Source organism: Glycine max, chromosome 16 (genome assembly GCF_000004515.6).
Source record: "Glycine max cultivar Williams 82 chromosome 16, Glycine_max_v4.0, whole genome shotgun sequence".
Lineage (NCBI taxonomy): Eukaryota > Viridiplantae > Streptophyta > Magnoliopsida > Fabales > Fabaceae > Glycine > Glycine max.
The window spans coordinates 32,528,675-32,541,250 of NC_038252.2; the positions used below are offsets into that span (position 1 = coordinate 32,528,675).

Below are 12,576 nucleotides of genomic sequence, written 5' to 3' on the forward strand. Positions count from 1 at the left end.
TTGTGATAGAGAACGCCGTCACCCAGTTTGGTGCGAGACAAGAAGCCAGGAAGAGCCAAAAGCAATAAGACCAAACAGACAGGTTGGCAATGGCAGTACTATTTGTGTTACTTCACCATGTTTTCTATTTTTTTTTTTCTTTTCTGTTATTTTTCTATTCATTTCATTATTTTCAATTTTTATCTTTAATTTTGAAAGACTAGGTGAATAATAGAGAGAGAAACAATTGGACTATCTCTATCATAACCTTTGCATGATGTCACTTCAGGGTGGGTCCCAAATGCTCCAAAATGGATTGTAATACTAACAACAATAATACTAATGATAGATAATAAGAGTACTAATTTTAACACATAGGCTAGAGTTCAGCTTAAGAGGTTAGTTCTCTCCAACAACAATTGAATCAAGGTTTATACTTTTAATCCATTAGAAATAATTTTTATAAATTTTAAAATAATTATTATAAAAATTAATAAAATTGTTAATACTTTATGATTACATAATAATAATAATATAAAATTGTTTTGCATGATATTTCTAAAAAAACACATGATAGTTTTCTAAAATTTTATAATAATTACTTTAAAAATAATTTTTGATTGATTAATAGTAATATATTTCAATTAAACTCGAATAATAATTAATGAAAAACAATCTATTAAGTGAAATTGTAATCCAATCATTAACTTATTATATATAGTGTAACCAAAGTAAATTATTATATATAATATACAAGTTTATTTTCATAATAATTAATTTTCATAAAAATTATTTATTTATTTTAAAATTATCATAATAAAAGATCCTTAATTTTCTAGTAAGAGTTCTTTTTGGTGTATAATTCTAATAAGAATTTGATGTATATCCTTACAAATTTGAATTCTTTCAATTGAAAGATTCTCATTCCAAACTTTAATCATACTTAATGCTGTTTACTTTTTGTTAATCATACTTAAATCTTCTCACATGTCATTAAAATATATTTTGTATGAATCGAACATAAATTGTCCTTCACAACTCTGTATTACGTACTAAACCATGCCTATAATTTATAAAGAAATGCTAATAACATATTATAATTTATAAGAATCCACAATTTGGTAGTTTTCATTTATCATTTAATGAGTCAATATGATCTTATAGTTTTTTTAATAAATTTTAAATTTAATATCATTTTTTTATCCACTATATTTTTCAATTATTTTGTTTTAATATATTAAATTTTAAAAATTTTATTTTTATTCTTTATATTTTTGAAATATATCATGTTAATATTTTTTTTAATTTAAAATTTAACACACTAGCATTTCTAAGAAAAACTGAAAAAATAACGAAAAGGATATGTTTCCTCCTAAAAAAAGAAAACAAAAATAAAGTCTATATTAGATAAAATACTATAATATATTGTAAGTCAATTAATAATTAAAAGTAAAATAATAGTAATAATTAATAATTAAAAGAAAACAATAACACTCCTCATTATTTGTTAAGCCATGTGAAATTCTTAACATTTACATACCATAATAATTAAAAGTCAATAAATTAATAGTAATAAATGGCGAAACAACACCCAAGAAAAAAAAAAAGATGGTAAAAAATATTAAAGTCATGAAAATGGGTAACGCCTCCTCCTTTCAGGTGGTGAATTTCAGAGATTTCACATTCACTGGCGAAGAAGGGGTTTCTTCTGTTCATATAACTCAACACACACACACCCGTGTCTCTTTCTTCCTTCTTCAACAGTGTTGTTCTGATGCGTGTTTTTTTCTCATTTTTTTTATCATTCCCTTATTTTTATTTTCCCCAAAAAAACCAAACCTGCAATTTCCGAACCCGAAAATCACCGTCTTTCGAATCACACAACCATATACCCCTTTTTCGTCCCTCTTCACGCGCGAGACCTTTCGAATCGTGGTGGAAGCCTCAGATTTTGACCCTTCAATCGCTGAATCGAAGTACGTTCAGCGGTGGGCTCGTTCGGGAGTGGTTGAACGCGTTGGTGAGATGAGAAGAAGAACTTGCATGTTTTGGGCTTGCAAAGAGTTGTTATAAGAAGGAGTTGTTGCAGCAGAGCTTCTTCTTCTTCTTCTTAATGGCACCGAAGCGCGTTTATGAAGCATGGAAAGGAAGTAATGTAATGTTCTTACCCCTTTTTTTTTTCTTCTGTTTTTTTTTCCTGCTTGTTGTTCTTGAATATAGCTTTTAATGTTTGATGTGTTAAATGGGTATGTGCTTGATTTGTTCTTGTGAGTTGGGTAAATTATGGTTTTTTTTTTTTAAAGGGGTTAGTAGTTTTATGTTTTGAATTTCTGGTGCTGGTGCTGTTGTTGATCCTTGAAGGTTGAAAATTTGAACTTGGGAGTGTGGTTCCAGAATTTAGGAGGTGGGTGTGTGAAGTTGGAGTGAGGTTATGTGCTTTGAGAATTGTGACATTGAATGAGCAGTTTCGTTTCGCTTGTCTTTTGTAACCGTTGGATTATGTGAGGAAGCCTTACTTTGTGAGTGCGGACTGATAGGGCATTGATGGTGGTTCAATGGAGGAGTCAGTTGAAACAAGAATTTAATGTGATTAATAACTGGTATTGGCTGGCTGCAGCTGGTTTTTGGCTTTTTCTGTAGAGTTTTGTCTTTTCTAGTGGGGGAGAGATGTGTGAACAAGCTGGTGTCTCTTAGTTAGGTCAAAGCTATTGGTTGAGTTTGTCAAAGTTGCTTTGGGAGAGTGTAATTTTTTGAATTGTGCAACTTTAGCCCTATGTTTGGTCGAGAGGAAAGAAAGTGAGGGAGGAGAGAAAAGTTTGAAATTGAAATTGGAGAGAAAGTACAAAAAAGTTTGAATTTTTATCTCTAGAAGTCAACTTTTCTTCTCATTTTCTTTCCACTTCCTCTCCAACCAAACAAAGGAAATGACATTGTTATCTGTGTTTCTTCCCTCCCATATTCATCCCTTCCAAACAGTGTAAATGAGCAGTTTTGTCTGTCTTATGTAAGCATTGTCTTGTCTGTTTGTGTAAGGAAGCCCGACTTTGGAAGCAAACTGATAGAGCCTTGATAGTATGGTTCATTGGTGGAGCTGGTTAAAATAATAATTTTAATGTGATTGTTCAACTTTGTGCCATCTCCCTGGTTAATGCCTGGGGCTGCAGCTTGTTTTCTTCTCTGTATTTACAATAGGGGAAAGATGCATGAAGCAATACGTCTTGTGTTGTCTTAGTGAGATGCTTTGTCTCATGGACAAAGGAGTTATAAAGCTTTATAATCTGACAGTTTTTTCTTTTTTCTTACCGAACTGTCTGTCTGCTCAAGATGGTGCATGCTTAGTTTTGGTTTATGGAATTCAGGAAGATAAGGAAGTATCTTGAATTTGAGCTTTTAATCAATTTCTATATGCTTATTGTGATGGTAGTTTTCATTTAAAACAAAAATTGTGTTTGTCAGTTGGGGTTACAATCACTGGATCGCATCATTTTTATGTTGGATGGCATTCGTGTCAATATATTTTATCTGGTTCTGTGCTAAGCTACCATGGAGGAGTTTATGTCTTGTTTTGGTGAAATTTCTTCTCTTTGATTAAAAGTGAAGTTAAACTGGAAAAAAATGAGATTTAATTAATGAACGAGTGACAAATGGTATGGGTTTGGTTTTTGGTTTGTTTATATTGGTTTAACATGGGATGTTGCGATGATATAGAGGGGTCCATGCTATGTTCTGTATGATACCAATAAGCTTGTGGTAGAGTAAACTCCAAAAGGATGAAGAAAAAAGTTAGCATAAGGCATAGAGTGCATTATTATGTTAAAGAATGAGAAATTGCAATGGCTTAGAGTGCATTATTATTAACTATATGCTGGAATATATATGATAAGGCTCCATTGGTTTATGAGAAACTACGGGTGGAGATTTTCCCCCCTATTAAATAGTAACAAATTTGGAAGATTAAATACACAAATGTTCACTTCTCTTGTGTATGTTGGTCTCTCAGTGCTTGCATATGGTAGTAATCTGCATTATCTGCAGGCTCGATGATGGCTAGTGATGTCTGGTGGTGGCTTTTCGTTGGATAGTTAAGGCTGCACAAATGACTTCCAATACAATCATTTGTTGTGTTATGGATTTTTTCAGTACTGTTCTTTCTTGTCTTTTACGTTTTTTACCTTTTAGTTTGTGTTACTGTCCTCCTAGTTGTACATTTTCTCATCTCTTATGTTATATAGTTGCTTGTATTTCGTTTTGGGCTTGGTCTGACATGTGATCCAACCTGAGAAGCTTACGGTACCCAATCAGGATTTTTGATGGAGATTAGGAGTGGGAGTAGAATGACAATTACCCGCAGCTACATTTCATACAGAAGCCTCTCTGCACCTTAAATTGTTATTATTGACTAGAATTATCTTTATTTTATGGTTAAAATTGCTAATACAGTGTCCAACATAGAAGTCCACTTTTACAAGGTCTTACATACTACGATGTTTCTTCCATCGGTTTTTGTTTATAAAATTAATGCTCTTGTTATTATTAATTGTAGTTGCAGATGCATAAGTTGTTAGTTTGACCACTGATATTTTTGGATGGTAAGAGCCCTTCTAACATCCTCTGATGCAAAAGCCCTTTGGGCTTGAAGCATTGACAATGCACTGACCCACTTTTCCTTGTACTGAAATTTAGTTTAGTTATGGAGAATGTGAGCAGCAAGTATTGCATGTTGATGACTTGTGACCAAGACTTTCCATACCATGTTAAGGACAAGGGGCAAACACTTCCACAAGCTTAAGTTATTAGGTGGAGGCCAAAGAATGATATAAATCTCAATAGGAGAATATGTTGTAAACTAAAAATAGGGTTTACAACAAAACACTTGAGATGATTTTGAATTCAAATCCTTCTAGTTATTGAAAAGAGCGTGAAATTGAGCCTATATTTACATTGCAAGGTGTCTAAACAGTATGTGCAAGACACTATTTATTTTAGCATCAACATTAATTACAATAAATACCATCCTAATCAAATCAAATAAGAACTTAAATCTAAAGATTGCTCCTAAATTAGAGAACTAATCAGAGGTATTTACGCATGATATTAAGAAGATTTCTAGCACTTATAATTCTATCTAGTCTTCTTGAAAGCATCTTGTAAACTCGTTCGCAAGATTGATACCGATGACCAAGGTTTTGAATTGTTGTTGCGTTACAGTCATGTTTGCATCATGTCTGTTCCAGTCCAAGAATCCAACATTTTGTAATCACAGCTTGATGCAATTGCAGCGTCCACTGCAATGGGTCGTGTTATATTGAATACTTTCCTAATTCTCCATTCAAGAAATGTCAAGTTGTAGGGGATCCTAATTTGCTTCCAAAGATGGGAGAACTTGAATTGTATTCACCTTTTCCCTAGGTAGGTGCAAGCATCTAGTCAGTGCAATGGATTTGTTTATACCCATTTGCAAAAAGACAGGCTTTGTACTGTTCTATTGTCCCATCAGCTTTATATTTCAGAGGGAAAGGCCATTTGCAGCCAACATGGCTCTTCCCTATAGGTAAATCTGTCAACTCCCAATTATTTTACCTTTTTTGCTTTCCCAAAGCCCTCATTTCTTCCACTAATGCCTCTCTGCATTTAGGAACCTCCAAGACCTGTGAATAGTTGTTGGAGTTTCTGCATGATCAACCTTAAAGGTAAAGTATGAAATCCTGTAGACTGAGCCTTATAGGAGAAAATTTTCAATAGAGAATGGAGGGGACGTAACCAATTTTTCTTTGAGAGCAATGGGTTAATTGATATCAGGTGACTTCAACTTACCAAAGTCAGATGGGGACCTTGGACATATCTCTAATTTCAAGGTGGGATCTTGGTATTGGATTCCTTGAATAAACTAGTATCTCCATGTCATTTCATATCTACATTTCCCTGAGTTTGAGTTGCCTTCTGTAAAATGGCATATTCAAATAAGATTATGTGCCAGGTCTTGTTTAGAACCGTGAGTATTTGGGACAGATTCAATGTTTGGGTATAGGTTCATTAAGAGAGATAGATCAAAGTCAAAATACACATCTTTACCCAAATTTTCCCCTTAAGGAGAGAGCTTTTGGAAGTATATTTTTCAAAGATTACCATCAGGGGTAACAAAGATTCTCTTTGTGGATGGATCATAGCACCTTGGAGTAGAAGAGCCAATGAAAACACATTTAAGAACTCTAGGGTATAATTTGCTTCGATAATGGGATGCATGTGTATATAAAGGAGGTACAACAAAATACTGAGAGAGACCATAACTGTGGTGAGCAGTAGGGAAAATTGCTGTAATTTTCTGAGAGGTGTTAATTTGTTATGATTATGAAAGAAAGCACTCAGCTCGATATTTTATTGATGAGATAGTAGATGTCAGAATTGCATCTCACCAAAACATTTTGGGCATGCTTGCCGTAAACATTAAAGTTCAAGCAACTTCTAGGTGTCTACTTTTGAATTTGGCAACTCGTGTTTTTTTTTTGGAGAAGTTTTGTGAATATCCATACTTTTTCAGAGATAATCTCCTGCAGTAGTACTTAGATAGTCTGTATCATTATTATTGTGAAGAATTTGAATGTGTATGAAATTGCTTGAATCATAGAATGAAAGTTAATAAATAGATATAGGGCATCTATTTTATATTTAAACCAACTAAGTATGATCATCAATAAATGTAAGACACCACTTTGAGTGACTATGATTAGAAGTACAAGGACACCGTAAATTCTTTTATGAAGAAAGTAACAAAAATTCACTCTTAAGAATGATAATTGGAAAAGAATTAATATTTCTCTGCTTTCATTAAAAGTTGTTTGAATACCTAGAAATTATCTTAAACTGTCTTTTGTGCATCTTAGAATATCTTTAGAATATATTGTGGAATCAATTTTAGACATTGTTTCTAATTTTATTTTGTTTCCTTATTTGATAAGGGTAAATCAAATTAATGCCAACAAAAAAATTATATCAGAGTCTTAGAATGTGGTTTGGGCCTAACTTTAGCCCCAAAAACTAGCTCATAGGGTGAGGGTTGTTCCCCCATTTTATAAACTATTCAGGCACTATCATTAGTCTATGTGAGACTTGTGTTTTCCCCAATAGAATCCTTCACGCCCAACACTATTAGGCTTGGAGTATGGATAATATGGTAGACCCAACAACATATCTAAGATAGACTTTGATATCATCTTAGAATTCGAGTTTGGGCATGGGTTTTCCCAATACAAAGTAGTAAGGTTATCCTTCTGAAATGTAGCATTTACTAAATTTATTCATGCTACTGGCTAATTTCAGTAGTGTTAGTATATAATTGACTATTTTCTGTTATAAAATTACAATCTTATATCACTTCAAACTTTTCTCCTAATCTTATGCAGAAATTCCTATTTGGAGGAAGGTTGATATTTGGACCGGATGCTAGGTCACTGCTTGTCACCTTGTTGCTGATCATTGTTCCAGTTATTGTCTTTTGTGTATTTGTAGCAAGGCATCTTCGGCATGAATTTTCTTCATATAATGCAGGATATGCTATTTTGGTGGTGGCAGTTCTCTTTAATATTTATGTAAGTTAATAGTTTTTCTATTCTTTGTCATTTGATGCTTTATACTTTTGCTTACCTGAGACTTGTCATTTTGTATGCCCCATGTTTCGCATTAAAATAGGTTATTTCTTTATACAGAACTTGCTTATTAGTTACTACTGTCTCATCTAAATATTCCTCTTGTTTCTCCATTCATATCTCTCATTACTATACTTCCTCTCATAAGTAGACAATTGTTTGTGTCAGCCTCATAGTTGTCAATCCCAGATAGTGGTGTGGAGTAGTTGACCAGGAAAGTGCTAGCTAGTGAGGGAAGGCCATAATGTGGCTCTTGCACCAAAATGGGTAAATTTTAATTAAAAATTACCATAATGGGTAATTTTTTAAAAAATTACAAAAATGGGTAAATCGTGCTTTGAAGTACGATTTCACTTTGAAGAAATCGTGATTCAATGCACGATTTTGTTTTTCTGAAAAATTTTACACTAAAATCGTGCACCACAATACGATTTCAGTTTTTTAAAAAGAAAAAAAAATAGAAATTGTGTCCTTGCATACGATTTCAATCAGGAAAAAAAACTGAAATCATATGTTTGCATACGGTTTCAGTTCGTACAGGAAATTTTTTTAAAATAAATTAAAAGTGAAATCGTACTTTGATATACGATTTCTTGTGAAATCGTATATCAAAGTATGATTTATCCATTTTGGTAATTTTCAAAAAAAATACCCATTATGGTAATTTAAAAAAAAAAACCATTTCCGTAATTTATCCCCACAATGCCAAAATTACGGATACAAGATAACTATTTATTACATACAAATAAATAGTCAAAACTAAAGTAATAAAATAAAATAAAAACACTAAAATTAATGGCATTCTTCATTAATAAAGTCATGATCACCATCAATCTAAAGCACAATTAACTCATACGGGGCTGAGGTTCCAAGTACAAAACATGAGGAAAAAAGAGTTCATGGAGCATGGGCTTGGTCGGAGAAAACCACGAGGTTGAAGGGGTTTAGTCAGATGGTTTCTGAGACAAAAGAGGGAGAGGAAAACAATTTTGGTCAAAGAAGAAGCTTTCCAACCTAGTGCACTTCTACAGTTATATTTCATGTGCCATCTTTTGTTTTTTCTCAAATTTTTCTTTTAACAGTAGCTTACAAATTGAAGAAATAAATATTTGATGAACAGAATTTATTGTGATTAAAAAACAGTTATATGTAAAAGAGGTCATACCACGTACATTGAAAATGTACAGATAGGAGATCTTTCAGAGAGGGAACAAATTAAACAAAAATTAGAATAAACTGAGGAAAAATATAGTAAGGTCAAGATTGATATCAGGATTTGGTAGCAATTACAAAACCTGCTAAGGAAATCTTTCACCCAAAAGTGGGCAGAACTGGATTCCCACATGTAGACAGAATCACCAGGTGATCATGCTTGAAACCCTTGTATTTTTCCATGGAAACACTTGTCATTCTTTGTAACCTGAGTCCAAAGTTTAAAAATCTTTCCTGTGATAAGCACCACAAAGGATAAGGATCCATAATCAATCCCATCCACCTTCCTGTATATCTTTTATGAGCCAATACTGACTCCTGAACCATGACTTCTTTAAACAATTAATAAAGAGCGATGCAGTACACAAAACTACCGCTGTAGAGGGTTGTAAATAAAATGAAACAAATCCTTTTTGCCTGTTAGAAATGAGATTTTCAGGATGGAATAAACGAATAAACAAATCATGGACAAATCTGAGCTTTTTCCTTCAATCCAAGTGATCTTTTAAAGCGCGTGATCCAATCAAGGGATCAAATTGATTATGAAAAGCATGAGTTTAATTAGTCAATTTATTCATGAACAAGGAAAAATATGATTTAGATACTTGAATAGATTAACTTCAAAGCAACAATGATTTATTACGTTGCTATAAAAATAGATGGTATTTTATCTTGTTACCTTCTTTGAATAAAGAAAAAAAAATCTTAATTGAGAGGTCTTAGAATGTGGGTTTGGACCTAACTGAACCTCAAAAGCTAGCTTATAGAGTGATGGTTGCCCTCACTTATTATATCTTGACATTATTTCTAGCCAATATGATTTTTCCCAATACACCCCTCCATGTTCATACACTTTTGGCTTGATGTGTGGATAATATGGTGGGTGGTCCGTTAATGGATCTAAGATAGATTCTGATACCGTTGTAGAATGTGGATTTGGGCTTAACTCAACTCCAAAAGTTAGCTCAAAGGGTAGGGATTGCCCTCAATTATATATTCTATCTTGGCAATATCTCTAGCCGATGTGAGACTTGGGTTTATTGGCATGAGAGGGTGTCTTGGAAAAAACCCAGTAAGAGATTCAGATGCACACAACTTTATCCTAAGTCAATGGCATAGCATAAAAAAAATGTATGATGTATCTATTGATACGTTTTCTTTTTGGTGATCACATTTGCTTTCATTTAACCATCATTCTTAGGGAATACTCCTTGCTAGTTGCTAAGATATTGATTTTCTTTAATCTTTTCTGATTCCCAGGCCTTGATGCAATATAATCCTAATATTTATGTTTATAGGTGTTGATTCTTCTCTTTCTTACTTCCTCTCGTGATCCGGGCGTTATCCCAAGGAATTTACATCCACCAGAGGAAGAGTTCCGTTATGACTCTTCAGTTTCTGTTGAAATTGGGGGACGCCAAACTCCGAGCCTTCAGTTCCCTCGAACAAAAGAAGTAATGGTAAATGGCCATTCTGTGAAGGTGAAATATTGTGACACTTGTATGCTCTATCGTCCTCCTCGTTGTTCACATTGCTCCATTTGCAACAATTGTGTTGAACGTTTTGATCACCATTGCCCTTGGGTGGGCCAATGTATTGGGCTGGTATGATAGTTGGCATTGACCATGTTCTTGATGTTATGATAACTGCTTTGTTCGATTGATGTTCCTGGCTTGCTCACGTGTTTCTTGTAATTTATTTATTTGTTTATGGCTTTTCCAATTTGCAGAGGAACTACCGTTACTTCTTTCTGTTTGTTTCTTCGGCAACTATTCTATGTATCTATGTGTTTTCCATCTCAGCTTTTTACATCAAGGTTCTGATGGATCATTATAAGGGGACAGTTTGGAAGGCAATGAAAGAATCCCCTGCATCTGTTATATTAATGGCATATTGTTTCATCTCTTTGTGGTTTGTCGGTGGACTAACTGGCTTTCATTTGTACCTTATTGGCACAAATCAGGTCAGTTGATATCTTTTACATTTCTGAATATAATATCTGGTTTATCTCATTGTTCATTGTACCTGAAGACTAACTGGTTACGTGAATAAAAAGCATTAGTAGAATTATCCTCGGTGAAATTAAATTGGAACCACTCTCTAAAAAATATTTTAATTTTCTAAATTCACCAGGTTCCTTATTTATAGGAAATTTAGTTTATGACTTCATGTTGGGTGGATGTGGACAAAATGATGAAGTAAAACTGGACATTAAAAAATACTCAATGGTTGTACTTGAAGGTAGCCAAAAATCAGGCAATGGAAAGGAAAGAAATTTTGAGAAGATAACTTTAGAATCTTAAACTCATTTTTGTCCCTCATACTTTTCCTTTCATCCAAACAAATAGTAATTTTAAATCTCACAAGGTCGGTAATTCTGTGTGTTCTTCCCTCAATCCAAACTGCATTAATAGTGTAAGCCTGATTCGCTTGTACCAAGATGCGAGAAGAAAGGCATCCCTTTTAGTTGCTTTCCATAGTATGCAAGAAAAGGCTAAATTTTATAGAAAACCATATTCTGAAACTTTGATTCTTAAGAGCCCTTGTGTTTCAAGAATATCTTCATCACCTGGTTGATTATAACTTGTTTTGCAGACTACCTATGAGAACTTCCGCTACAGAGCCGATAACAGGATCAATGTTTACAATCTGGGTTGTTTTAACAATTTCCTAGAAGTATTTTGTACAAAAGTGAAGCCCTCAAGGAACAATTTCCGAGCTTTTGTTCAAGAGGAGGTACCGAGGCCACCCCCTCCGGTCATTTCCCGGGAACCCGAACCAGATCTGGGTGGTGGAGATCCACGTTCTAAAGTTGAAGACGATCTAGATATCGGTGAAGACCTGTTAAAGATATCACAGCGTCGGAATATTGAAGAAATTGACGAGGACATCCGGAGCAGAGGAAGCAATGGACCTCCCCATAATACTTCTGAAGTAGATTCAGTTTTGGGTTCAGATCGCCGGGCCCCAACAATTCGATCTGAAGCAAGGCACTCAAGTGAGGGAAGAAGTGAAAGCTGGGAAATCGGGTCTGAGGTCCTTGCCAATTCAACTGTAACTGAAAGCAGAAGCTATGTTGTATCAAAGGAGGTGCGCCAAAAACTTGGGGGTTCTTTCTGAGATGTGGGGTTTCTTAGATATTAAAAATGGAAAAGGAAATGGTGTTTGATCAGATTATAGGAATGGGAATTGAATTGATTGAGGCATTAAGTACAAAACTTATTTGATCTTTTTTTGTGGTAAGGTTAGCTCTTTTGGAAAGAATAGAAATGTGTGTAATTTTCGAGATAAAGCAATAGTGTCTTTTTTTTCTCCTGTCAATTTTTTTTCCTACAATATGTGCATTGCATCTTTATGTGGCTTTATTCTTTGTGTAAATAACCAGTTGTGATGCTAAAACATTTATCTGCGTACTGTGATTTAGGCATTGTAAAAAACTGGTTCCTCCGCTCAATGCATTTATCCATGCTACTCTGATACAATGGTGCTGTGATTTTGGTGACTCCATAAGGTTTGAAGAAGGTTTTTGGTTTTAAATCTTGTGCTTCTATGAGAAAGAAAGGATTTCAATTTTTCATTTTCTATTAGAAATTCTATATTCCATGTCTCCAGTCTCACGACAAATAAAACCGAAAAGCCTGGCAATTAATTTCTTATTAAGAATTTTGGACCACATAGAAGTATACATGTGTATAATATCCAATTCATAAGTACAAATACTATTGTCAAGTCACGTCCCTGG

At 33.9% G+C, this 12,576-nt stretch overlaps 1 protein-coding gene across 2 annotated transcripts; it reads left to right on the top strand.

Annotated features, from left to right (window-relative positions):
• The first annotated feature begins 1,630 nt into the window (after nt 1–1,630).
• Nucleotides 1,631–12,155, top strand: LOC100795934 (protein S-acyltransferase 8). 2 transcript variants are annotated; one of them, XM_006599416.4, is made up of 7 exons: nt 2,017–2,134; nt 4,015–4,118; nt 7,380–7,423; nt 7,525–7,565; nt 10,133–10,438; nt 10,564–10,797; nt 11,430–12,155. In XM_006599416.4, exons 3-7 carry the CDS (start codon nt 7,417–7,419, stop codon nt 11,952–11,954), a joined length of 1,113 nt encoding a protein of 370 aa, XP_006599479.1. In that variant the 5' UTR covers nt 2,017–2,134; nt 4,015–4,118; nt 7,380–7,416; the 3' UTR covers nt 11,955–12,155. The 2 variants fall into 2 exon arrangements, with proteins under 2 accessions (XP_003548096.1, XP_006599479.1); XM_003548048.5 differs by lacking the exon at nt 4,015–4,118 and having other exon boundaries at nt 1,631–2,134; nt 7,380–7,565.
• The last annotated feature ends 421 nt before the right edge of the window (nt 12,156–12,576 follow it).